We start from the raw sequence: 26,316 nt of genomic DNA, 5'->3' as shown, positions 1-26,316 counted from the left end.
AAGGAAAGTTAACTAAATATGAAGAAAAGAACAAAAAGAAATAAAAACGAAAAAGAAAAAATCCTTTTCCACTATTTTTTTTCACTAGGCTTCACAAGTCAAATCATTTTGACAAAATTAGCACAAAGTGGTCTTTCTACTCTATAAATCTAAATTACCTCCATAATTGGAGCCTATATTAAAGGGGTTTTCAAAATATAATCTTATTCACACGTGGCGAATTTTCATTGGCTTTCATTTTCACTTTGACCGTAACTTGACTATACACGACTGCAGAGTAACATTACCGCCACTTCCATGTCCAAATTCCCTCTTCCTCTCTCTCTCTTTCCTCACGGCCAAAATTAGGTGAAAAGCAAAGTAACTCTCTTTCTCTCTCTAAAGCTCTCTTTCCCTCTCTCTCTCTCTCTCTCTCTCTCTATTACCATATTACTACCACAACCACTATTGTTCTATCTACCTAATCCAATACAAAATCGAAAAGGAGAAGTTTGTGCCAAAAATTTTGTTTCAAGGGAGCAAAATTGGAGGGTTGTTCTTAATTTCATCGGAATTTCCTTCAATCCAATCGGAGGAGGTGAGAAATGGAGGGAAATTTGGAGTTGAAATGAGATGGTGATTGGTTTTGTGTTTCGGTGCTCTGCTTTCATGTTTATATCCAAATCTTAGCCCTAGGGATCAGTTTTCTTTTGCTTTGGTTGTTGGATCTTACTGATTCGTTGCTAGAGCTGTTCTCTGATCTGGCATTGTGGTCGTGTGTGCGGCAATCGATGCTTGCTGTGTTTGGAGTAGTGGGGTTTGCTATCGGACTTGTTTTTTTGGGTGAATGTTTAACGGTTTGAGTGATTTGGTTACTTGCATTGGCTGTGCTCTCGATGCCGTAGCTTCAGAGTGAATCGGTCAGAATGTCTGCTTCATTGGCGGCTTTTGAGCGTCCCAGAGCTGGGGCTTCGAATACGGTAACTTTGTTTTGGATTTGATGTATGCTGCGAGTTGATTTTGTGAGCTTTTTTTTTCTTTTTTCTTTTTTAATGGATTGACTAGTTGGGAAATGTTTTGTTTTCATTTGTTTCGGAACAATGTACGAAGAGCATTATAGGTCCAATCCCGTAGAAATTGATGACTTTCAGAGTATACTATATTAAGGTCGGAATTGACGAAGCGAAGGAACACAACCATTTAGTTTTTTAATCTAAATAATTTTAGTAAATGTGTTAAGTAAATATTTGGATCAACTTAGGATTACTGTAGTGAAATTTGAACTAAGTTTCTCTTGTTTATTTGCCTAATAGCCGTAGATTGTCTTCAGCTCTTTTATGAATACATCCTCAGTTCAATCTTGTTAACTTCCTTAATATTTGGGTTCGAGTTATAAAATTTGGAGTTCAAACAGTACCTATTTGGCCATTTGGATGGAAATCGAAGTTTCAGTCTTCAATTCATAATTTTTAATACGCTCTTGTCTTTTTTCCCCCTTTATTTATTTGAATGGATTGACTATGGCTTCTTGATCCATAATTTTTTTTGAATTTTTGAAAAGGAAACAGCCTATTTATTAATATCAATATAATAATAATGAGACAAAAGCTCATAGTACAAGAGAATTATACAATGAGCATGTAACCATCAATCAGGGGGTGCACCTGGACATCTCAACTAGGTTGACACCCCATAGCACCCTCATCATATCCAACCACGAAAACCCATAACAAAGGAGCAATGCCCAAAGGCAAAACAAACAAAACAAAGTTTAGAGAAATACAAATACAAACACAAGACTAAACATCCTTCTAAATAAAAGACGACCAAAAACTCGCACCGAGGCAAACTCGAGATCATTGGAGAAAGAACACCACAAGGAGGCTGAAAAATGGTGACTCCATTGGGGACTTATGCTAAGAAGCTTGCACTGAAAATATCTCTGGAATCTTCCCAAGCACAATTCTGACAATAATACAAAACAATTGAGAAAAAACAAACAGGAGCTGCAAGGAGTCACCAGCGGCAGAGCATAAATGCAGACTGAAGGGGATAAACAGTGACCAAAAACGAAATTCCAGGAAGCTGCTTTCTGATAAACAGCTAAACATCTTCTTCTTTCGCAAGTCATACTGATTGCTAGAAATCGTCTTGCCAAACTTAATTACCTCCACTTTGATAAAGGAAAAAGTTCTAGTCAAATACGTTGTTTCTATATGATCATATAGTCCATATTCAAATGTGATCCATAAGTCTTTTTACAAGTGGTTCATAAGCAACAAAAGAGCAAAAGATCTTCGCAAGGAATTGAGGAATTTGGAATAAAACTTTACTTTTTGATATTTGTAGCTAAACCAAAACCGGGGTGATCTTCTTTATCTTCTTCCTAACCACCATTTTTTTTAAAACTCCCAACTCCCTTTAATTCGAGAAGGACTTTCAATGCACTCTCTCATCCAAGACTAATTACAATGCTGGAGAAAAAGTTTAAAGAACTCAAATGAAAGAAATACCACAAGCTTCAATGATGTCATGCAAGTGCTTTGGTGTTTCTTTACTGAATTTCTGGAGAGAGGGTTGTTCTTTTTCTAAACCTTCCTCCACAAACAAGCCACGGACATCCTCAGAATCTTCAAGAGCTTCTTGAGCATCAAGACTGTCAGCTTCTTCTGGATTAACAATCCCATATTGCACCTTGCTTGGATTTCGCTCGCACTCTTGATGAGAGTTCAAAGTACCTTGCTTGGTAATGCAAATGGTAGCTTGGATTAGAGAGCTGGAAACTTCCAAAAGATCTGAATTTACTTCAGTGAACGAAGACTTGAAAGATTGATGAGATTCATTTCTTTAGTGGGGAATGTTACGGTTGGGCAAGGGAGAAATGATTTTTGTTGTTGGAGTACTAAACCTTCTAAGGGTTTTCTTGTAATTTTTTCTTTAAGTATTTACTAGACCCCCCCAAAGGCACGTGTTGTTGGCTAAGCCCTCATGATGAATGAGTCGTGAGGGCTGCCTTGTAACGTAATTTCCACCGAGCGATGGATAGATTCCTTTGCAAATGACTTAAAAACGTGATAGAGTATTTCTTTTATAATTTTTTTATGGAAAGCACAATTTTGATTGAAAATACTTGAGAGGGTATTTTAAGTGACGGAGTGGCCTTGTTGCCGCGATCCACTGAGATTCAACTCTTTGTTGCTTTGATTGGATAAAGTAATTATTGGATCCCTCTCCCTTCGAAGAGTCAATTCTTTTTTTGTTGCTCTTTGGAAGGTGAAAATTTCAAAAGAAGGTTATAAATCTTTATATGCAGGTTATTCATGGAAAAAGTCACCTTGGATAGACTCTTGAGGAAGATGCCCTTGGTTGGGCCTTTCTGTTGTATTCTTTGTCAGAGGGTAGAGAAAGATTTGGCTTACTCCGCAATTGCACTTTGGTTTGGAACAACTTCTTTGAACTGTTTGACCAACAGCTAGGCCGTTGTGGATACTTTAGTGTTTTGATCAAGGAGTTCCACATCCATTCATCACTTGGATGGAAGGGGGCTTTTTATGGAAGATCGAAGTGTGTGCACTGATGTGGGCTATTTGGGGTGAGAGAAATTGTAGAATCTTTTGAGGGGGGGCGAGACGACCTTTCGATGTTTGGTCCTTGGCTAATTTTAACACCTCTTTCTGGATGTTTGTGATGAGCTCTTCTTGCAATTATTCCTTAGGTCTTATTTTGTTAGATTTGAAACTCTTCTTCGAGGGTGCTTCTTTTTGAGGGCTTAGTTTTTTTTGTGGTCCTGTATTCTTTCATTTCTTTTGTCAATGGTAATTGGTTTTCTATCAACAAAAAAGCGAAAAAGGAAAAAAAAAAACAGAAGGGCTAGAGAAGCCAGAATCAAAAGGGAAATTGTTATGATCGTACTAAAACCAATGCTATTTCCTTGGTCCTATTGAGAAGGTGGCAGAATATTGAAAAATCAAAAGGCATAGAAAGATGGGACTTGCAATCTCTTTTCCCACTTCCCATCTCCATAAATCAAAATGGGGAGGATTGTTGCCACCCCCGTTAGAAATGTGAATTCGCCATGTTTGGGGAAAATTGACACCTTTGTAAACATGTATTTAGCATAAACTTCTATCAGCTCCTTTGGCTTAAAGTGGGCTGATGCTTGATATTTTATCTTCCCCTACACCCTTTGAACTTGTTTTAGCCATAGGTTTTTTTTTTCTGGGATGAGAAATGACTTTCAATGAGGAAAAAGGAAAGAAAGGAAAAGGCAAGCCCACGAAAAGATGTGACATAGAAATTGATTTTATTTTATTATTTTTGAAACTGAGACAATGTCACATCTATTTGAGTCTCAGTTTCAATAATAATCATGAAGATTTATTTGGCTTTCACTTCGAATCGAATTTGACCTACTTGGAATAAACCAAGCTTTCAAATTCAAAAGATGCAATTGAATAAATAGGAAACCTAGCTTTCATTAGGAAAAGTGCAAGAATATACAAGCAGATAGGGAGAAAACCTCCCCCACAAAAGGAGTCCCAATACTAACTAAGAAACAAACTTCAATCTAGGATAATAAAACCTAACTGGTAATTACAGAAAAAAGGCATTAAGTTAATGGCTGGATTCGTATTTAAGGCTTTGCTTATGAGCCGTTGTGTCGACTTCTTATTCATTTTCATCTAAGTTACGCTTTTTGGAAAGAAATATAGATTGTGGTAATGTTAGATACCTCTGAGTTTTCAATGCACACTGCTTGATAACGTTATACTTGTGAAAGATTCAATGACAAAATCATGGGAAAGATGCAGCTTCATGTTTAAGCGTTATTTTTTCCATTTGATTGATTCAGTGCCCTGCAAAATTGGTGTAGTGTAGCACCCATTATTCAGCTTTATTTCTAAACTATGCATCTATCTGGCAGGTTTTCAAGAGTGGCCCGCTTTTTATATCATCCAAAGGTTGGAGCTTCTTTTCTTCCCCATCACTTCAAAATTTTATCTTCACTAGGGCTTCTTGAGAGTTATTATAATCATGTACATGATGTGACTGTCAACTGTACAAATAAGCGACTATTTGAGACAATTTTTCTTTGTGCACCATTGTAAACGAGTTAAACCATGAATTAAAATTTATGTTTCCTGTTTCTTGTTTCATTTATAATTTCTTTTTGTTAAATATATAATCAGACTTTTGAATAATTTCTTAGGTTGTGATGTCATCCTTGATTATCTCTTACTACTATTTTCTATCCATCTTTTTTTTTGAGCAAGCAACATGAAATTCAGTATCAATGAGGAATACCAAAGGGGTAGATGAGTGGTCACCATCAAGCCAAGGGGATCACACAAAATTTCCCAATTGGCAAAAATATGAACTTATTTTCTGCATTTATGGATTTTGCTTTTATATCTTATTCTTAATTGTGTTGAGTTTTCCTCCAGGCTATGGTAAGCCAAGGGTTAGAATGTTTAGCTATTATGATCCTCTTCGGTGAAATAACCCACATGGTGCTTCAAACTCAATCTTGGGACACATGCTAGCATTTCGACCTACCGTATCTTACACCATGTTTCTCTTGATTTTAAACCTCTGAAAATTTTCGTTATTGAACTTGTGCTAATGCTCACGTTTTCAAAAATAGGGCTTGTTTTGCATAGATAGCTCATTCATTTGTTCTCTAAGTATATTTTTGAAAATTTTCCTCTAGTACCTATGCTATAATGCTAAACTCGCTTGTTTATTTCTCTTGGAAAGGGTCTTCATTCTCAGTGTTTTTGCTAATGTTCTTATATTTGTTCAGGACTAGGCTGGAAATCTTGGAAGAAGCGCTGGTTCATCCTTACACGCACTTCCCTAGTATTCTTTAAAAACGATCCTGTTAGTATAGTTAAAGTTTTCTCATTCTTTCTTTCTTTCTTTCTTTCTTCCTTTTAGTTTTATTTATTGTTTTGGTATTTTGGATAATCATTCTATGCCTTGTTCCTTTTCATCTATTGTATTTTCGATGATCATGATAGGGTATGTTTTGGGTTAGAGAAACATTATGAATTATTGCATGATCATGTAATAATGTAATAATTTTTGTTTGCCAGTTTGTGCAGTTAGAGATTTCAGCTCCATCAGTTTGATAATTAACATGACCAATGCCCTTGTTTGGTGTAAAAATTTACAGCTCCTCTAGATACAATTTTAATTTTCTTATATCTAATTGGAGGAATCTTTTCTTATCCCGTTTATGGCCTCATTTTGTTTTTTTTGCATATTTAATTGATCAATGAAATGGTTTCTTATTCAAACAAAACAAAACAAAACAAAAAGATAAAGATTTCTTGCAATTAATGTTTGAAGTTGGATGATTGAAAGATAAACACAATGCAATTTTCTCGTAGGCAACCAATAGTACAACTCTTTCATAGTTTGAGGACCTTTCAAGTTGCCTTAGTTTCTGAAGATGGATGTTGTGAAATCTTTACCAATGGGTATCAGATTGAGAGAACAAAGAACTAGAGAATTGATTGCTTTTCTTGATTGTGTTGTTAGTCATAGCCTGTGACCCAGTTGGATGGCCCCTTCAGGTGGAAACTATAGCTCTTCTAAATTATAGACATTTGCTTAGGAAAAGACCTTGGAAAAACCAATTAAATGGAGTGATCGCCCTACAGAGATGATTGAGTAATTGATCTCATCTGGAATCCCACTCCATTACATGTTCAACTTCCTCCTATTATTAAAAATGGGATTAAATCGGGAAAGAAAAGAGGATCTTCAAACTGATGAAGAGAAATCTAGACACCTCTTTAAGAGGATACACAGTTTCTTTTCCTTGAGACAATGGTGGGTTTGGACTTGGTAATCTTTTGAAGATTTTCTATTTTGTACTTTGGATGGCCCTTCGAGCAACATTCTGCATATTTTTGCTTAACATCTCCCCCCTTTGTTATTTAGTTTATTTGTTTCCTGATGAATCAAGTGTTCATTGACTGCTCCGATAAATGTTGTTGCTTGTATAAGATTCATTCACTTGTTAGCTGCATTAACTTCAAATGTAGACAACGATGTAGCATGATGGATTTAGATCAACTGAAATATCTTTTCTTATTTTCTATTTAGAGTGCACTTCCTCAAAGAGGGGGTGAAGTAAATCTTACTTTGGGGGGCATAGACTTGAATAATTCAGGGAGGTAAGTTTTTCTATATGAATGTGAATTTCAAATTTTATTAGCTATAGTTGAAGTTAAGCATGCAACTTGGTTCATGTAGTGTTGTTGTTAGAGAGGATAAGAAGCTCTTGACTGTATTGTTTCCTGATGGTCGTGATGGACGAGCTTTCACTCTCAAGGTACTCTAGTTAGGCCATATCATATCTGCAAAGAATATTTTGTTTCCTAGAAGTTTTTATTAATCTGGTCTTTCTGTTCCTGTGCCTCACACATGAAAAGGCCGAAACCTCAGATGATCTGTTTGAATGGAAAACTGCACTCGAACAAGCCCTTGCACAAGCACCAAGTGCTGCCCTTGTCATGGGACATAATGGGATTTTTCGGAGCGACACTAATGACAAAATTGACAGCTCTTTTCATCCATGTTTGTATTCTGCTTCATCTTGCAATTACCTGTTCATTATGATGGTTGATTCCTTTTCAAATGCTTGGGGTAGGTATATGCGTGTTATACTTGCTTGCTTGATCCATCAATGTTCCATTAATTATAACCAGGGAGGGATAAGCGTCCTGTTAAATCTTTGGTGGTGGGAAGACCTATTTTACTTGCATTGGAAGATATTGATGGAGGTCCATCTTTCCTTGAGAAGGCACTTCGGTTTCTTGAAACATTCGGTAAGGGGCTATGTTGAAATTATAATGAAATCCGTGCTATTCTCAGTTGGTTTCTTTTGAATTTTTATTATTTTATTTCTATTTATAGATTTGTTATATCAAGTTGTAAGGAATTCAAACGTTCTTGTAATAATGATTTAGCTGCCCTTGTTTCTGATTATTAACAGCAATGGTTTGAGTTTTAGTACTCTAGCATCTCAAAATGCTTTGATAAAAGTAAAACATCATTTGGTGCTACAATTTCATGCCCATCTAGAATCAAGATTGAGCTATTCAGCTATTTGGACAATTTTGTTGCTTTTGGCCAACAATGAGTCTAAAATTCTAGACCGACTCCAAAATCATCGTCTCACACCAAATTTTGCATACTATTACACACCAATGGTGAAAATGCTGAACATAGTCCTGAAAAGCCATTTCACTTTACCTTTTCTCTTTTGACCTTATGGAAAACACTATAGTAAATAAGTACTCTAAACCACTTCCCATGTTCACACCATAGAAAACCTCCTATTTTGTTGAGCTAGATACTCCAAAAAATGGTAAAGAAATTTGCCTGTCACAGAAGTTTCCCAATCTTACGTAAAGGTTCGTGTGGAACCTCTTCCATCAGGGTCCTTACACAGAACCTAAATGATTCTAAAGGATCCATCAAAAAGGAAAATCCCAAATCATTCCAAAGTAACTCCGATAGTTCAACCAAATGTTTATAGCAAAAGAAGATCCGAGAATATCTGAATGTTTACAGTAAAAGAACTGGGAAAATCTGATGGAATCCTTTGTGAATTATTGGCTCAGCACACCAATGTGGGCTGAGCATCAAAAGAACCCATGAAGATTTTTTTTCTTGGATAAGAGACAATATTATTGATAAAAGGAAATATTTGACGCTATCTGAGAGCAAAATCTCAGCCTCGGCGAAAGGAGCTTCAAGGAGGCAATTCTGTTTGGTGTGGACTCATGCACTCGGATGAGGCAAGAATCTGTTTTTGTAGAAAGAAATAAATTCAGCTTCAATGTCCATATCTTGGAGTAAACTAATGCCTAGGATTTCTGTTATGCAGCTTTTCCTTTTCTTTTGGCAGCAGCAAATTTGTCGAAGAAGAATGTGCTATTATCACCTTTCAGAAATCAAATGGATTTACATTTCTGTCTATCACATTTTCTCATTAGCACTGATGGAAAGAAGCTGCTCTTTGATAGAATTTCTTCTATCAATGCGTGTCTTAGTGAAGGATCCTTCTCAAAGTTTGAAACAATAAGGGACAGTTTCTTCATCATTGAGTCTCGTTGAGATGTAATATTCCGAAAGATCTGTTGATTCAATTCCTTGATAGCAAATTTCATCCCTTCAAGCTTTTTAATGAACGTGTGGCTAGTAAGACCACCAATCTTCAACAAAAGGAAGATAACTATTACAACCAATCCACATGTTTTCAAACCTAAAAAGTGATGGGCCCCATTGTTGTTTACCAAGTGTAAGGAGAAGGGGGAAGTGATCTGATGTGGGTCGCTCAAGCCTTTTAACAAAAGCATCACATCACTAAATTTGTTCGGCACAGTTTCTGTGCACAGGAATCTATCAATCTTGGTATGAGTAGGTAGATTTCTAAAGTCTGTCCAGGTTTAAATATAACTGTCATTTGGAAGGGGCAAATCAGTAAGATCCCTCTGTTCTATGAAAGAATTGAAGGCAGACATCTATATAGTAGGTCTACAAGAGTTGGAATTTTTCTGAGGCCATCTGAGGAAGTTGAAATCTCCACCAATAAACCAGTTTTCATCCACCAGGCTGAAGAGATCATGGAGTTCTTGGATGAAAAAATTCTTTTCAAAATCAGTAGATGGTTTGTAAACACCTATTAACCAAAAATTGAATCCATCAGCTATAGAAAAGGACTGTTAGCATCTTTGGTTATAGATGAGACCGGGAAGGATGCTACCTTCCAGATGATAATAAGATCACCTGAGGATCTAATAGCATCCAAGGAAGTCCATTCAATACCTCTGGAACTCCATAGAGATTTGATGAATGTTCGGTCAATATCTCCCCATGAAAAAAGTTAGAGGTGTCAATTCCCTACGAAGAGGCATGAGAATGGATTAGTTGCAAAGAACTTCAAATGCTGCACCAATATTCTCATAGCTATAGACTAACAACAAAAATATGATCGAGACAATATCAAGAGGCCTACTGCACAAAATACATCAATGTGGGCCAGCACCAAAGAGGACGAGGGGCTACAAAGAAGGAAGTCAGCGATGTTAACTTCATAAGGAAACCAGTCAAAGACTCATTTTCAAATAACCAGATGAATTTGATGAGTTAAGACTGTGTATTATAAACACACATCACTTTTGATTTATTTAACACTTTTCAGGCAAACCAAACAATAAATTATAAAATGAGATACAAAACAAGGCATGGAGAATTGGAGTTGCAATAAGTTATAGAATAAGATATTCTTGGCTGATTATGATGCAGACATGCAAACTTGGGGTTAAAAGTATTGATATAACTAAATTTACCATAACCCATCAACTTAAACTTTTGGGTTGATTGGTAATTTAACATGGTACAAGAGTAGGAGGTATTGTGTTCGAATTCTATTATGTCATTTCCTTTTGTTGGTTCTTCTACAAATTTTCATGCCCACAAGCGAGAGGGAGCGTTAAAGTGGTAATATTATTAAATTTACTGTAATTCTTCCATCTAAGTTTTTTGGTTGATTGGTGATTTAATACGTGGTATGTTGACATATTGTCAAATCAATTTTATTACTTTGAACTTCTTTTCAGGCACTAAGGTAGAAGGGATTTTGCGGCAATCTGCAGATGTTGAAGAGGTAGACCGTAGAGTACAAGAATATGAACAAGGTATTATCTAATTGTTTCTAATTAATGAGGGAGAGAATAAGTAGACCAACAACTATGCAGATGATCCATTTGCTATCAACTAGATGCATGTCAAATTGGAACACATGCCCTAATTTGCTTTGTCTCTTCCAGGCAAGACAGAGTTTGGTTCTGATGAGGATGCTCATGTAATTGGTGATTGTATCAAGGTACTTTCCTTTACTATTTCAACGATATTTTGATATTTAATATATATGTACAATTTCAACCCCTTAATGAGTGATTTGAAAATGTAGCACATTCTAAGAGAGCTTCCATCATCACCAGTCCCAGCTTCGTGCTGCACTGCATTGCTTGAAGCTTATAGTAAGTTTGCTAACCCCATTATAATTCTTTGAAACTTTATGTGTGTGAAAGAGAAATCTGGTGGAGCTAATTATAAGTTGTGGATAGAATGCGAGAGAATTCGTCATTTAAAGTAGAGGATGATATAACAAATCATCTTAAATCAGGGATGATCACTTTTTGGCTTATTTATTTATTTTTAATTTTGTCCATAAAATGTAAATGTATTGGGATTGATCATTTGAACTATTGTTCTTATTGTTTAAGAAATTGATCGAAAAGAGGCACGGATTAATGCCATGCGATCATCTATATTGGAGACTTTTCCTGAACCAAACCGGCGTTTATTACAAAGGTTAGATGTTAATCTGTAATTGCACTTCTTTCTAATTAATTTTTTGAATCTTTTATTGTGACATATTCATATTGCAAAAAGTGTTTATAAAAAAAAATCGTATTGCAAATAGTACTGATGAAGGAAAGGCTTTCATGGCTTGGTCTACCAATTGGCCGATCATCTCATTCTCTTTAGTCATTGAAATCTTAATTTATGGCAAGTGTCTAATGGGCATTTGGTATGTAGTAACGGAAACTGGTAATTTAAGAATAGAATAGAACAGTTGCCTTAAAAGACGTTTATGTATTCAGTTTGTAAAACCTGAAATGAATGTATGTTTTAGGTTGGTGTGAATTTTAAGTTAATATTATAATGTCTAAACATTTAAATGCTCTAGTACACGTCTTATTTAGCAACTGATCTCTCTCAGGTCTCAACTCAAAATGTCTTCATTGATCCCTATTCCCTGTTCTCTGCATTTTTTTCGTGTCCCACATCATCCTTATCAACATTTGTAATTTTGATTATTTATTTTATATTTTCTCTTGGTTTTGATTTTGTTTTTCTTCATCCTGCGAAGTTAAAGATCACAGTTAATAACAGTTTGTAGACGGTTGATCTTATGCTATGCATTCTAGAATTATAATTTATAACATTCTTGCATTTTATGATAGCTCCAATGCACTTGCCTCTGTAAGAATGATCTTTCGCTTATGGTTTGTTTCTTGCTTGGAATCATCTTGTTTCTCTAATTTCGGCTTAGTATATATACATGTCCTAATTACTAATTAGGTATTTTTTTTCTTTAATTTTTTCTCAATCAAAACTTGTTTTTCCATTTAAATTTAGTTATTTATTTCTTTTGCTGTAAGCTTTCTGTGTTCTTGGTACTTTGTTAGGCTCACTTGAATCATCTATCTTTAAATAGTGCTGCAAATTTTGCTACTTCCTATGTTTGCTGCATTTCCCAATATGTCAATTTGATGTTTTCATTCTCTTGCCAGAGTTTTAAAGATGATGCATACCATCTCTTCTCATGCTCACGAGAATCGGATGACTCCATCTGCTGTTGCTGCTTGCATGGCACCTTTGCTGTTACGGCCTTTATTAGCTGGTGAATGTGAGTTGGAAGATGAGTTTGATGTAAGTGGTGATAACTCTGCCCAGTTGCTAGCTGCTGCCAATGCGGCGAATAATGCCCAAGCAATTGTTACAACACTTTTGGAGGAGTTTGAGAATATTTTTGATGTAAGATATTTGCCTCCTAAGCATTTTCTTAACGATAGAGGACTGCGTATTAGTTTTGAGCTTTATCCTCTTTGTATGAAATGATTTCAGCCAAGTTGGAAGATGCTCTCCACTTTTTTTTTTTCTTTTCTCTTTTTTGCATTCTCTCATTTTGTTTCAGTTCCTTGTGGGATGGACTGTATTCCACGCTGGTATATCCTTCCATATAGAGTTCATCATTAAACGAAAGAATCTTCAACATATAATCTTTTTGTTCTAGTAGAGGGAAAACAAACATGTTAGTAGTTGGATAACAATATTGAAAAACAGTCTAATAATCTATTAATTGCATTTCAAACTTTTTTGTTCTATGATTATGCATCCCTTTTATTTTTTTGATTTATTTCCAGGATGAGAATCTACACAGATGCTCAATTTCAGCTGATTCTCAGATTGAAAATAGTGGAAGTGATGACTCCACTGATGATGAAAATCTTGATGTGAAAGGAAATGGCTATCACAATGTGGAAAATGGGGTTGATCCAGACACAGATGATGATCCCGAGCGTGTGCTTAGTGGGAAATTGAGTGAAAGTAGTGGCTATGCTGGAAGTGATCTTTATGACTATAAGGTTCTCAGTGTGTGCGTGTGTAATGCATATGCATGGAGCATGCACTATCTTTGTCCTCGTTCATTTACTTTTGAAACACTGCATTTTTGTTGGTTAAATTTTACTGAATTTTTATTTATTTATTTAATTTTTCAGAAACAGAGGCATATTATTGATCTTATAAAGGTTTGGAAATAAAACCAAGCAAAATTCAAAATCTCCTTGGTCTGGAGGCAGAGATTTGTAGGAAGCATCATATGTTAAATTGAGGAAAAAAAACATTTACTTGAAATTTATAGCATTTATTTAGCAATCAACTATCCTAATTTCTTTCTTTTTTCTTGGTTGGATTTCTGATCTTCAAAATTTTTCATTATGTTTTTTCATTTTCTTTCTTCTTCTTTGTTACTAAATGTTTTTAAAATCTGATTTTGAAGAGTTTGTATCTCTTGAACATTTAATCCTTTTGATTATATCACTGTGATGCTGTTCCTTGTTAAAAGAAAAAAAAGTTGACCTCTTTTTTGTTTCCTATAAAGAACAATGTTAGAGAATGGAACTCTTGCTACAATCAACAATCCTATTGGTTAAACTCTTATAAAAAACAAAAGCAATCATATTGGTGAAGCTTCATTTTGTACACTTAATGATAGGAAGAAGGAAGTTGAATTTCTCTAATTGTAACTAGAGAATGGTTTTTTTGAAGTTTAGGGATTCTTACTGAGCTCTTTTTGTCGATGATTTATTAGCCAGCTTTATAGCCTTCAATAATGTAAGATCTTGATAGCTTTGCGTTTCCACAAGTTAATTCACTGCTTCAGTTCTATCCTCAGATGCCTATTACCCTCTCTAGTGAAAGACCTGTACGTCGGATAAAAATGGAACAAAAGTGAAAGCCCGTATTAGTTACCGTACTTATCATCTATTAATTTTGAGTTCACACAAGATATAAAATTGATGGAACTTTGTGCTGTTCTTTTCAGGACTATTTGTTTCTCTTCCTTGAGGCTTGAATAACTGTGCTTGTTGACGAATGAAATGCTAATTAACATGCTCTAATTTCTGTGCATGAACAGGCTTTTGGAGGAGATGATTCGGATGTTGGATCCCCAAGAGAGAATCATGATTTAGCTCAGAGTTCAAATTCGTGTCTTGATCATCATAAGAACTCTGAGACCAATGTTCAACCGATTGGGGACCTAACCAAACAAAAGAAAGGAAATGCAAATTCTTTGACTGAGGTGGAAACTCCGAATATCTCACTTGCTGGCGAATCTTACCGATCAATGGGAGAAATTTTAAATTCAATGGATCCTGGAAATGAGTCAAGTTCTGGGAAGCCAGTTGGTAAAGTTTCAAGCTCTAATATTAATGCTAAGAGATCAACTTTCTGGGGAAGGAGCAGTGTAAGTTTTCTTTTTTTCAGTTGAAGAATATTAAACTAGAACTGGAAGTGAATCTAGTATATGTGTGTGTGTGTGTGTGTATGTATGTATGTATAATATTTGTATATATATATAAATTGCAAAAGAGGAAAGTCTGTCAAAGTAGCTACAAAAAATTTCTGCAGTTAACCTTTAGATCACAAAAACTATAATTAGTAGAAGGCCTAACATTTTAGAATGTCTGTCATTAGAGAACTACCACTTTCCATCTGCTTATACTTATAACAACAATCAAACTCTTTCCGTATCCTCTTTAAAATAGCCTCGTAGTTTGGTAGGTTTTATTGTCCCTATGGGTTTCTGTACTTCTGTATCTACCCTTCTCCAATTGTGTAGTCGAGACACAAAAGCTGTTTTAGAAGCTTTTTTGAACTCTGCAGTGGTGAGAAGCTTGGAAAAACTCTTGCTGAGGGGGCATCATCCCCTGTCCAGTTGTCAAACCAATAAGATGTGTATCTTCCATCTTTCATTTTTATAGGTTCAACCTCAGGCTTTTGAAATTTGCACAAAACGGTTATGTCTCTAAGACTATCCTTCAGGAATCCCTCACAGAGCTCTCTCTTTTTCTAGTTGGAAGAAAACATAGTGAAGGAGATCTATGTTCATTGAAAGGATGAAAATATACAGACGGTAGGGAAGGCTTCCTAACTTCAATGTGTGTAACAGAATCTCTCTACTCTCTAGTTGGAAGAAGACATAGTGAAGGAATTACAAATCTCTTTTAAGCCAGATTCCAAGAAGCTACGATAGAAAGCCAAGAGGTGTAAAAGTAGCAAAGGCTCTCCATAGGCTTGACATCAAGGGAAGCTCATGAAAAGGTGGTGCTAATATCTTACCCGTTTGATGAAGTACAAACGGCCTGGAAGAGAGTCCTCAATGAGCCCTTTAAGCACTTGCCACAACAATACTACACGATCCATGCATTTGAACCATCATGAATCATTGTCCAAGGAAAAAAAGACGAACTTTTTGGTTCAAATGATGCTTCTGGATGTCCTTGCTCACTTCTTTTGGGAAGGACGATTAGATTCTGTGCTCAAGGAGTCCTGAACGCATCAGTAGCCAACTGCCACATGGAATGTGACAATAGAGAGATTCCTCACCTACTGAGGAGGTTGAGGATTTTAAGGATTTGACATACAAATGCTGAGGTCTTAGGTTAGAATCTCCCTTCGAGTTTTTTGAGATATAATGTGGAGACATGTGCGGTATCCTTATATGATTAGGTTTTGTTGAGGTGCTGCTTCCCACCTAGAACCACATAGTTAGAAAAACAAATAAACAGATGTTATTCTTTTATTGTTCTTGATAAAAGCTTGATTTTTCATATAAAAGAAAGAACGGAAAAAAGGAAGCAAATAATACCGCTAGGACAAAGATTATTTGTTGTGCTATTTAATCATTGATGCAGGCAATCTCATCAAAAAGGATCCTTAATACTTACCAGTGTTATTATTATTACAGGCACTGTTGTGCTATAGTTTGAACTGAATGTTAAAATTTCTTTGCTTGTTAAATTAAAACTTGATCTTCTTGATTTTATTTGATGCAGGCCAGAAAGACGCCATCTATTGAGTCGGTAGATTCTTCTGGAGAAGAAGAGTAAGATTTCAATGGCTTTTTCCTTCATATATGAAATCTGTTTGTGTCTTGCGATCTGTATGAGCTCAATCTGAATTTTTTTTTGCATATTAGCTCGTCAAATAAGTTCTATGATGAAGTTAATTGGCTGTTTAAATTCATCACACGTTTTACGTTTTCTTCATACTGAAGATGGATAAATTATGTTATTGTTATGGAAGAATGAGGTTTGGCATGTTAAAAGGTGTGTATGACTTGTTTTGTAATTTTCACCTTTTGGACTTTTGGCTAAAATGAAACAGAAAATTATTAAATGACAAGATGAGAAAGAATGATTATTGTTATTTTCTTGAAAAGGAAACCAACCTCTTTATTGATAAATAATAAGCTCAAAGTATAAAAAGGTTTACACAAAGAGCTAAGCAATAACGAGACCATAGGATCAATAGACACATCCGGACATCTCAACTAGGTTGACTTCCTCTTAGCGCTATCATCATATCCAAACAAAAATAGTCCTAAGATACAAAATAAAGTCTTTCTAGAGTATGGTCAGCATGTGCTGTAAAGCCAAAAAACTATAAACAAACATGGAATAAACAACGGCGGTACAATGGTGTAGACAAAGAGTCTTTCAATGATGGCTGCAAAACATGATTTGTAGAAGATGGCTACTAATGATCTGGAAGAACAATTATTGTTATTCATTTTTCCTTCTATGATTTTCCCCTTTTAAAACTGAGGGTTGTATCTTTGCATAAAATATAAGAAGAAACAAACGTGTCTTTATGGTATCAAAGCAAGTGGTCTAGGACGTGGTCTAGGAGGTCCTGTGTTACCACCTCTAGAATGCTATTTCCTTACCAATTATGATTTCCACTCGTTGGATCTTTCACATATTTCAAGTCCACAAGTGAGGGAGAATGTTAAATTTACCTTTATCCATCAGCTTAAGCCTTTTGGTCTATTAGTTATTTAACAACTTTATTGTATTTTCTGACAAATCTCTTATTTTATTTGGTTGTTTTATTTGTTTCGCTGTTTGAAGGTTTTTCAAGTGGATTGGTCGTTATTTATATGTTGATTAGTTGGGATTCTGGTCTGTTGGGTTAGAGTAATTTTGAATTGGTTAATATCTCTCTTGGTCTACACCAAGATACAATTGGGCAATTGAAGGTCCAGTTGAGGTTACAATATCTCCTCTACATTCATCACGATAACTGCACAAAGTTTCATTAATTGACTTTTTGCAAGAATGCAAAGCTAACTCTGTAGATAACCAAAGTGGCTTGTTTTCTACAAATTGCATCTTTTTTGTATTTTTTTCTAGAATATTTTTACTTCTTGGTTTGTTCCACGGGTTTTTCTTCTCACCTTCTGAATGTTACTTCACCATGAACTAAAACTATTCCCTGAAGATAAATTTCAACTATTTTTGTAGGCTTGCTATTCAGAGGCTTGAGATGACAAAAAATGACCTGCAACAGAGGATTGCGAAGGAGGTAGTCAAACTCTCTAACTTTGTTATCCAAAGATCCAGTGGTTGATTAGAGTATTTACTGAATATCCATATTGTGTAGGCTAGAGGCAATGCAATTTTACAAGCCAGCTTGGAAAGAAGGAAACAAGCTTTGCATGAACGACGGTTGGCACTTGAACAAGATGTACGTTTCAGGGTGGCGAATGCTTGTTACTTGAACTTTATTTTTCTAATAAATCCTTGGTATAGTTTAGGAGAGGAGCTATATTTAATACTATAAAACTGTTCTTTCAAATTACTTTTAGAAAATGTTTGCGACTATTAGTATGTGAGATTTGGTTTGGTGATGGGAGTGGGCTTGGAAGTTATTTATGTGGATATAGTACCATTTTCTTTTTTTTTATATAACAAGGAAACGTAGACAAAAATGCTGATAGAACACTAATATAGTTGTTCTTTATTCAATTTGGTAAAAGAAGTTACAGATTGATAGTTTATCAATCTGGAAATTACACACACAAAATACAGTAAGAAAGCTAGAACAATCCACTCTGTACTCCTCTCAAGGATTCACAGCCTACACACGAAAATAACTGATACTCCCTCCTCTCACTTACCCTCCCTCTATTTATAACAAGTTGTAACCACCCTAGTAACCATACTTACACAATAGCTACTAGTACCCACCTTTAGACAATAACTACTAGTAACTTCCTATCTTATTCAATTACCCTTGCACCGCACCCCTAACCCTATACTAATCTAGGTATCTAACAAATGCATATTTGTTTTTTAAATTACATTTCTTGGGTTTGAATGACCTTGTAGGTTTCAAGATTACAAGAGCAATTGCAAGCAGAAAGAGATCTTAGAGCTGCTCTGGAAGTTGGCCTAAGCATGTCTTCTGGACAATTTAATAATTCACGGGGCATGGATTCGAAGGTTTGTCTGCATGTTTGGCATTTAATTTTTTTTTTCACCTCCATTGGTCATATTCATTCTCATGAGGCATGATTATACTGATGTGAAGACAAGGGCTGAGCTTGAGGAGATTGCTCTTGCTGAAGCAGATGTGGCTCGGTTAAAGCAGAAAGTTGCTGAGCTCCACCACCAGTTGAATCAGCAACGCCAACACAACTATGGTTCTTTATCTGATGCATGTGACCGATATCAGCATGTTCAGAATCATGGCTCCCAATTGTGAGTTCCTGATATTATTATTGTTATTATTATATGTTCTTAAAAAGTATTTCATCGTAAAATGAATTGAGAAAGATTGAGAAAAATGTAAGGAGTACAAAGAAAAGCCTACAAAAAGGGGCTTCAATCATGAGAAATAAGACCTAGTGAGTATTTATAATATAACTTTGTTACCAGAGTGTTATTATTATTATTGTAATTTTTATAAAAAAATATTTCATCATAAAATAAATTGAGAAAAAAATTAAGGGAGTACAAAAGAAAAGTATACAAGAATGGGCTCCAATCACGAGAAATAAGACCTAATGATTATTTATAAAATAACTTCATAACTAAAGTCCAAAAAGAAACATGAAATCTAACAAGGAACAAAACATCATTTGGAGATCTCTCCTATCCTTTAAGGATTAAATTGTTTCTCTCGTTCCAAAAACCCCCACAAAATACCACATTCCAACTTTCCACGAAAAAGCTCACTTCTCACAAAAGGGCAGGTGGAAGAAACTGTTCAATGGTTTCTCCACAAGTGAGAACTAATGAAAGTTTGTTTTCTATTCATGAAGTTTAGGAGGTCAAAGTTATCTCACCCACCAATTGTCTATCACAGTTGGTTGTCTCTTTTTCGCCTCTTTCTTAGTCGTCCCCTCTCACTCTATTTGGGTCTTTTTGTTGTCTTCTCACTACTTGAGAGTCTATAGAGATGGTGGGTTTTCTTTCTATTACTTTTTATTTGAGGGTTTATCTCTGAGAAGGAATTTATGAGCTTGGGATCCTAATTCATCAAAGGTCGTCGGTTCCAATCACCTTTTTTCATATTTTGTTCCCTTTCTCCCATTTGGCTGACTTAGTGTTCCATTTGTGGAAGGTTAAAATCCCTAAGATCGTTTTATTTCTAACAAGTTACAAGGGAGAGTAAACATAACCTTTATGGGTTGGCTTAGTAGTAAATAGGGGGCATGATCTTGATAAAAGAGTAAAAGATCATGGGTTCAATCCAGGCCACCTACCTAGGATTTAATATCCTACGAGTTTCTTTAATGTCCAATATTATAGGGTTAGGTGAGTTGTCTTGTGAGATTAGTCATAGGAGAGTAAACATTGAGAATCAAATCTAGCAGTATTCTACTTTGGTTTTGCATCCACCGTGGTGTATCCTTTGTAGATGGTAGAGGAGGATCTCAATCATCTCGTGTGGAATGGTAGAGGAGGATTTCAGTTAGTTAATTCCCTCTGGAGTTGCTGCTTCAGTTTTTCAGAGTCGTGCAAAATAGGGGTGTTCATTGTTGAGAGGATCTTGATGAACTCTCCCTTGATAAGGGAGAATCTTGTGGGAGGTTTTAGAGAAGTGGTGAGGTCTTTAGAGGAGGCTTGGAAGGTGGTAAGATTTAATGTTGCTTTATGGGTGTGTATCTGTTAGACATTTAATGTATTCGAACAAGAAATTATCGGTTTAGCATTATTGTTTTGGTTTGGAATTCTTTTTCGTAAGTAGTTGAGGATACTTTTTGGATTTATCTTTTTGTATGTCCTTGTACATTTTTTCGTTTCTTTGTCAATGAAAGCCCATTGTCTTACCATATATCTATGATTGACATTAAATCCTTTGATAAATTTGTAGCGTTGAATAAGTTAAAACGTCACTAAGTTAAGTGCTTTCTACGTTTCTCTCAAATAGTCTTACTTCCCGCAGGAGATTTCTTCAGCAAGATTTTGACTCGACACTTGCTTTTGTTAATCATGAAAGGAAACAAAGGAATGAGGTATCTTTTTGTCATGTTACTTCCATGTCCATTGTCTTTCATTGTTAAATAAACCCTTTTTCTTTTTGGTTAGCCAATGAATATCATCATTTGCGTTTCTTTGTATGATTAAGCTATTATCTTATATAAAGTTCTTATATTGTTTCTTAGACAATGCCTGCATGTTGTTGCACTCGGTTTATCTTTTATTTTCATTTATATTTTACCTTTTAAGGGATAATTTTTTTTGGATGTTTACACTTGCTCTACTGCATAATTAGTTGCTCAACAATTTAGCTCTTATGCGCTGGGTTGCTGTTTTGATGAGTGGATAAAAAGCCTAACCATTTATGGACTTGGTTGTCTAGTCTTTTTTTTTTATACGGAGACAAGCCTCTTTATTAATAATGGAAAAAGAGACTAATGCTCAAAGTACAAGAGAATTATACTAAGAGCAAAATAATAAAAGACAAAAACATCCAAACAAACTGCCCAAAACTGATCTCGGCCAATACAAGAGAAAACGATCAAAACAAACAATCGCAAAGAACATCCTTTGTTTTGAACCATAGATGTCAATGACATAGCCACGTACCGAGTGTATTTGTTATCTATATTATTTTAGTCTTTTAATGACTATTAACAATGATTTAAAAAAAAAGGAAAAGAGAAAAAAAAAGACACAATTGGATAATACTTTAGAAAGAAAAGATTGCAGTGGGGCTTTACTTGATTTGAGAACTAAATATAATATTTATTGAAGTACGAGGAAAAAATTTAAATTTATTGGAAATGGAGACTAAGTTTTGGACAATTGAAAGTACATGGACTGCAATAGAATGCAACCCAAAGTAAGAAAACCAAAGGGCATTTTGACCAAAAGGAAACTCAGCAAGGTAATATAAGTATCCACGGCCCACCACAAAAGCATTTAGATTTCGAATTTACTCTTTTCATCTCGTCGGTAGACTAAGGTAGCGTTAGGCCACCAATTACTTGGCAGTATAGTAGAAGAGGAAATAAGGGGAGCGCACGCGTTATGGGGAGTGTGGTTGCTAGAGCTGGGACCCACAGTTAATTGGAGGGAAGAGAGGTTTAAATAGTGAAAGGGAGGTCCGTGAGTGGATATGAGAGTTTTGTTAATCATTTGTCTACATCCTTGAAAGATAGGAGGGCAGTGAGGGAGGGTGATTCTTTCTTTGTTCTTTACCAATTACTTTCTGTTTAGGGATTGCTAATCTATCAATCCCGTGTACTTGTAATGAACTGATATTTTCATTGAATAAAATTCATCTCCATTCCCTAGTTCTATCAGGTAGCTGGTTGTTTAGCTTTATCAACTAGGCAGATAATAGCTTCGATGTATTTCTACTTCTGACTTCCACTTTGGAGTATGATGTTGCCTTAATTCATTTGGATCTTACTCCTTGTTTGGTATCAATTTAATTTTTGGTTTTTGGTTTTTTATTTTTTAAAATTAGGCCTATTTTCTCTCAATAAATATTGTGGTTTACATATTTCTTTAAGTGGAAGAATTGAGTTATTAACAAAATTCCAAACACAAAAACAGGTTTTTGAAAGTACCTTTCTTGTTTTCAAAACTTGGGCTTTGTTTTTAAATCATTGGTGAAGAGTAAATAACGAGGATGGAAGGGATGCATATAGTCTTGATTTTAAATACTAAAAACCACAAATCAAATGGTTACGGATCAAGGTCTTAACAATTAATTTCCCAATTTATTTGACCTTAGCATTCTTCGTCTTATAAATTAAACTGAAATCTGTTTCTATTTTTGGTACACAGGAAGGTTTGATGGGAAGTGATTGGAGAAATATGAAAGGACAAGTATTAGGTTCTGCCAATAGTAGTAAACCAACTCCACGGAAGCTATTTGTGGATTCATTAAGCCCAAGTGACTCAAAAAGCACCGAGGTTTCAACTAGCATGTCTGTGGATGAACTTGCTGTCGATTCTGCGTCTTTGCCTTCTACTTCAAAAGCAGGAGAGGTAAATACATCTGTTGTCTCGTCCTCTCGTCCTCTCGTCCCAACACGACCGTTGCTTAAAAGCTGAATCTAGATGTCTTAGATCTGGAAAATTTTCTACATTGAAATTTAATCTTTGTTTCCAGGTTTTGGATTACACAAGACATTCAACAGTGCCTTCCTCAACATTAGTAGAATTAACGACACGGCTGGATTTCTTCAAGGAGAGACGTTCTCAGTTGATGGAGCAGCTCCATAATCTCGATTTAAATTATGGTGCATCATCCTCACAAGACTTCATCTATAAACAACCGCCATCTCCGCCATGGAAATAACAAACAAAGCTGGGCACATGCAAGTCTCTCTATATCCATAATTAGTTCCAATCATCCATTTGTTGTATATCCTCCTCCTACACCTATATTGTAAGCAGGTCCATTGTGTGTGCTTTTCTAATATTTAAGTTTGGTCTTTCATGGGGATGCCATCTTTAATTTCATTTCTTCCTTATTTTTCTTTTCGCCTCTTTCTTTCTTCTTTTTCCTTCTCCAATGAGGACTTTGGTTGGTTTTGTTATTATTGTATCTTCTACTTCACTTGTTTTGCTTTGATTTTTATTGAGGATTAGACTAAGCGAAGGTGGGTCGTGTTGTAACAATAGTAGTTTTAAGGCTTTGTCATTGAACATATATAATATATATTAAGTTCCAAATATTGGAATTTTTATTCCTTTTTGAATGTCAAGGAAAATCTTCCATTTTCCATATATGAGACTTTTCTGATTATTCTGTAAGAAGCTTTACAGTTTGTATATTCCAGTTTTCCAATTCTGAGTGAACTCAAACCGAGCACAACTTAATGAATAAGACATCAATTCAATTATCCTATCAATGGTGGTTGCCTAGATGGTTTGACTCTGGAGTGCAATTGTTAAATTCAAAACAGACGGAAGCTTTTAAAATATGCCTTGAAATGTCAACAGCCTTAACTTAAGACATACTGCGATTATTTATTTATTTATTTATTTTTAGAAATTTAATTCAAAACTCATTGAAGATTTGAACACCTTTGGAGGTTAATTATGTTTTGACTAATTCAACTGTGCTTATATCGAATTGAACTGCTAGTAACTATATCAATGGTTAGTGGTTAGTTATTGTTAAGGTAGGAAGTTTGATCTCACGACTTGTAATTGTTGTATTAAAACAGTGATGGTTCAAAAATTACAAAAGTTCCTTTCAAAAGACTTTGTTTGAAAAGCAATTTTAGGCAGTTTAAAGTAAAATTATAATTGTGAAAAGGGTTAAAAAAATCATATTCATCAGAAGTTTAGAAGGGTTTTTTCATTTTTCTTCTTTTTTGAGAAAAACATGTTCATCAGAATTTTTTTAAAAAAATTAGTTCACTTATATATATATATATATATATATATATATATATATATATATATATATATATATATATATATATATAATATTTTTTAGAAATTAAATCTATATGTGCCTAGAAAGTTCTCATTAGTTTCCTACTATTTAATATTTTAGTTTGAATTTATAATGTTCAAACATATAAGGCTTTACATAAATCAAAGAGAAGTTCCTTTTTTCTTTCAAGAAAAAAGAAAAAAGAAAACAAGGAAAAGAAATATATTCCCTTTTGACCTTCTAAATCAACAAGAGATTACATAAGCAAATGTGTCACAAATATCAATAAAAATAAGTGTTTGAAATAAACAGTCCAATACATTGCTTCATTTGATGTATATATAAGTATATAAAACGTACTTTAAGCACTTAAGTCATCAACCTACAGATAAATTAAGATTGAAATTTAAAAAGTTGATCACAAGTAAAGAAAATTTATGAATAAAAGAAAAAATTTAAGAAAACACCAGAAAAAATAGCAAAATAGTGAAACTATTTGCAAAAAAATATATTAAAATTCATTGAACTCTATTAGCCTATTCTATTTTTCTTTCAAATAGTTTTTCACTATTTTACTACTCATAACGATTCCTCCAAATTTAAGAGGTTGGTAAGTTATACAACAAATTTGGCGCACAAATATTGAAATCTAAGATTGCTAAATTTGTAATACAAATTTGACCACACATAAGAAAAATCATCTAAAATGTGTTAATTTTGCAAAAAAGATTTGATGACAGATAGAGAAAATTCAAAATCTACAAAACTCAACAAACTTAAAGACAAATTAATAAAATTGAAAATTCCAATAATTATTAAGTTTGAAAACAAATTGATAAACAAACAAAAAAGATTCGTAAGTTTGTTAAATAAAACAAAATAAATTGCAATAGAAAGTTATTTGCAAATTATTCTTTGAGAGTCGAGCATAAAATGTGTTGAAGAAAATCTAAAATTTGTAAATACAATACTCAATCAAAAAATTCAACAAAGATCAATGAGAAATGAATAATAGAGAATTCAATAATTTCATTTTCTTTATGATATATTTGAAAACCCCATTGATTTTGAAACAAATTGACTTTTTTTTTCCCCAAAGAAATTAAAACTCAAAAGCTTCAAACCACTTGGATCCTTTTTTATTCACACCATATTTTGAATACCATCCATATCCAATAAGCCACCATGCCATTTATAAAACACAAAGAAATGTTTGCTGAATAGGACAATTTTGAATTGATTTTTCAACATACAAGTATATATATATATTTAATGAATTGATTTTTCTAAAGTTACTTTCTATAATTATCTATAAATAATTCAAATAACACTAATATATTATTATTTAAGAGACAATTTAGAATTATATTTTTTTAAAAAGGAAATTATTTAGAACTTTGTTGGTTACATATATATATAATCCTCTACACACAAAAGAAGAAGAAGAAGATATTTTTCTCACTAGAAAAAAAACTTATATTGTTGCAATATTGTGTTTTGTGACTATAAATTTTCGAAAAATTAACAAAAAATTAAATTTTTATTAATGATTTATTTTCAATAGTGTAGAATCAGGAAATTACACTTTTCTTTTTAGGAAAAGGAAAGAATACCAAGAATAAATTTAACAGAAAAAAACAACATTTTTAAAAAAAAGTGAAAACAAAATAAGATTAGTTCTTAAAACTAATTTTAATAAATATATATTTGGAATGTATAAGTGTTTTGAATTTGTGTATGAGAATAGATTTTGAATAAATACAGTGAATTAGTGAAGAGATGTAAATTCAGAGTTAAGAAATTTCAAATGATATTTTAGAAAATAAACCCCAAAAAAAGAATAATATTTTTTTTTTGGTTATATTGAATTCATTTGAAGATGTAAGAGAGAAAAAAACAAAAAATGTAGATAAAGAATATAATAGAACGTCATACATTTATTTAAACTTTGGATAAGATTTAAAGCCTCACTCCCTCACTTGGTTTATAAACATTCAAATAAACTCAAAAAGGAAGCACGTGCTGTCCTCGTGATATATATACATATTTTTTTAATAAACTAAATTTTGTTTGTTTGAGAGTTGATGAAACCACGATGGTGTAGGGGAAGGGAAGAGGAAGAGGAAGAGAAGAACTAAAATTATGTTTGTTTATTTGTTTCTCAAAAGAGAACGAAAAGATTGGTAGCAAACGGCGTCGTTTGGTTTGGTGGAATTAGAATAAGGAAACAAAGAAAAGGACGAAAACACATTGAAAAAGAAAAGAAAC

The 26,316-nt window shown here is 34.2% G+C and overlaps 1 protein-coding gene across 1 annotated transcript; it reads left to right on the top strand.

Moving 5' to 3' along the window:
- Window positions 1-335: 335 nt before the first annotated feature.
- On the top strand, window positions 336-23,362 carry LOC101220273 (rho GTPase-activating protein 7). The gene is made up of 22 exons (XM_004139014.3): window positions 336-959; window positions 4,904-4,940; window positions 5,783-5,859; window positions 7,093-7,163; window positions 7,243-7,321; window positions 7,422-7,566; window positions 7,698-7,817; window positions 10,617-10,694; window positions 10,827-10,882; window positions 10,970-11,039; window positions 11,286-11,373; window positions 12,360-12,603; window positions 12,993-13,214; window positions 14,270-14,599; window positions 16,191-16,240; window positions 17,661-17,721; window positions 17,800-17,883; window positions 18,528-18,641; window positions 18,730-18,899; window positions 20,590-20,659; window positions 22,443-22,646; window positions 22,771-23,362. Exons 1-22 carry the CDS (start codon window positions 906-908, stop codon window positions 22,957-22,959), a joined length of 2,613 nt encoding a protein of 870 aa, XP_004139062.1. The 5' UTR covers window positions 336-905; the 3' UTR covers window positions 22,960-23,362.
- The last annotated feature ends 2,954 nt before the right edge of the window (window positions 23,363-26,316 follow it).

Source organism: Cucumis sativus, chromosome 1 (assembly GCF_000004075.3).
Source record: "Cucumis sativus cultivar 9930 chromosome 1, Cucumber_9930_V3, whole genome shotgun sequence".
Lineage (NCBI taxonomy): Eukaryota > Viridiplantae > Streptophyta > Magnoliopsida > Cucurbitales > Cucurbitaceae > Cucumis > Cucumis sativus.
This window is presented reverse-complemented; position numbering and strand designations above follow the sequence as displayed.

Excerpts from the sequence above, each read along its gene's own strand:
- LOC101220273 (XM_004139014.3), top strand. The coding sequence starts at position 906 with ATGTCTGCTTCATTGGCGGCTTTTGAGCGTCCCAGAGCTGGGGCTTCG. Across the intron at positions 17,884-18,527 it reads GGTTGGCACTTGAACAAGAT|GTTTCAAGATTACAAGAGCA; the intron begins GTACGTTTCAGG and ends ATGACCTTGTAG. Across the intron at positions 18,642-18,729 it reads CACGGGGCATGGATTCGAAG|ACAAGGGCTGAGCTTGAGGA; the intron begins GTTTGTCTGCAT and ends ACTGATGTGAAG.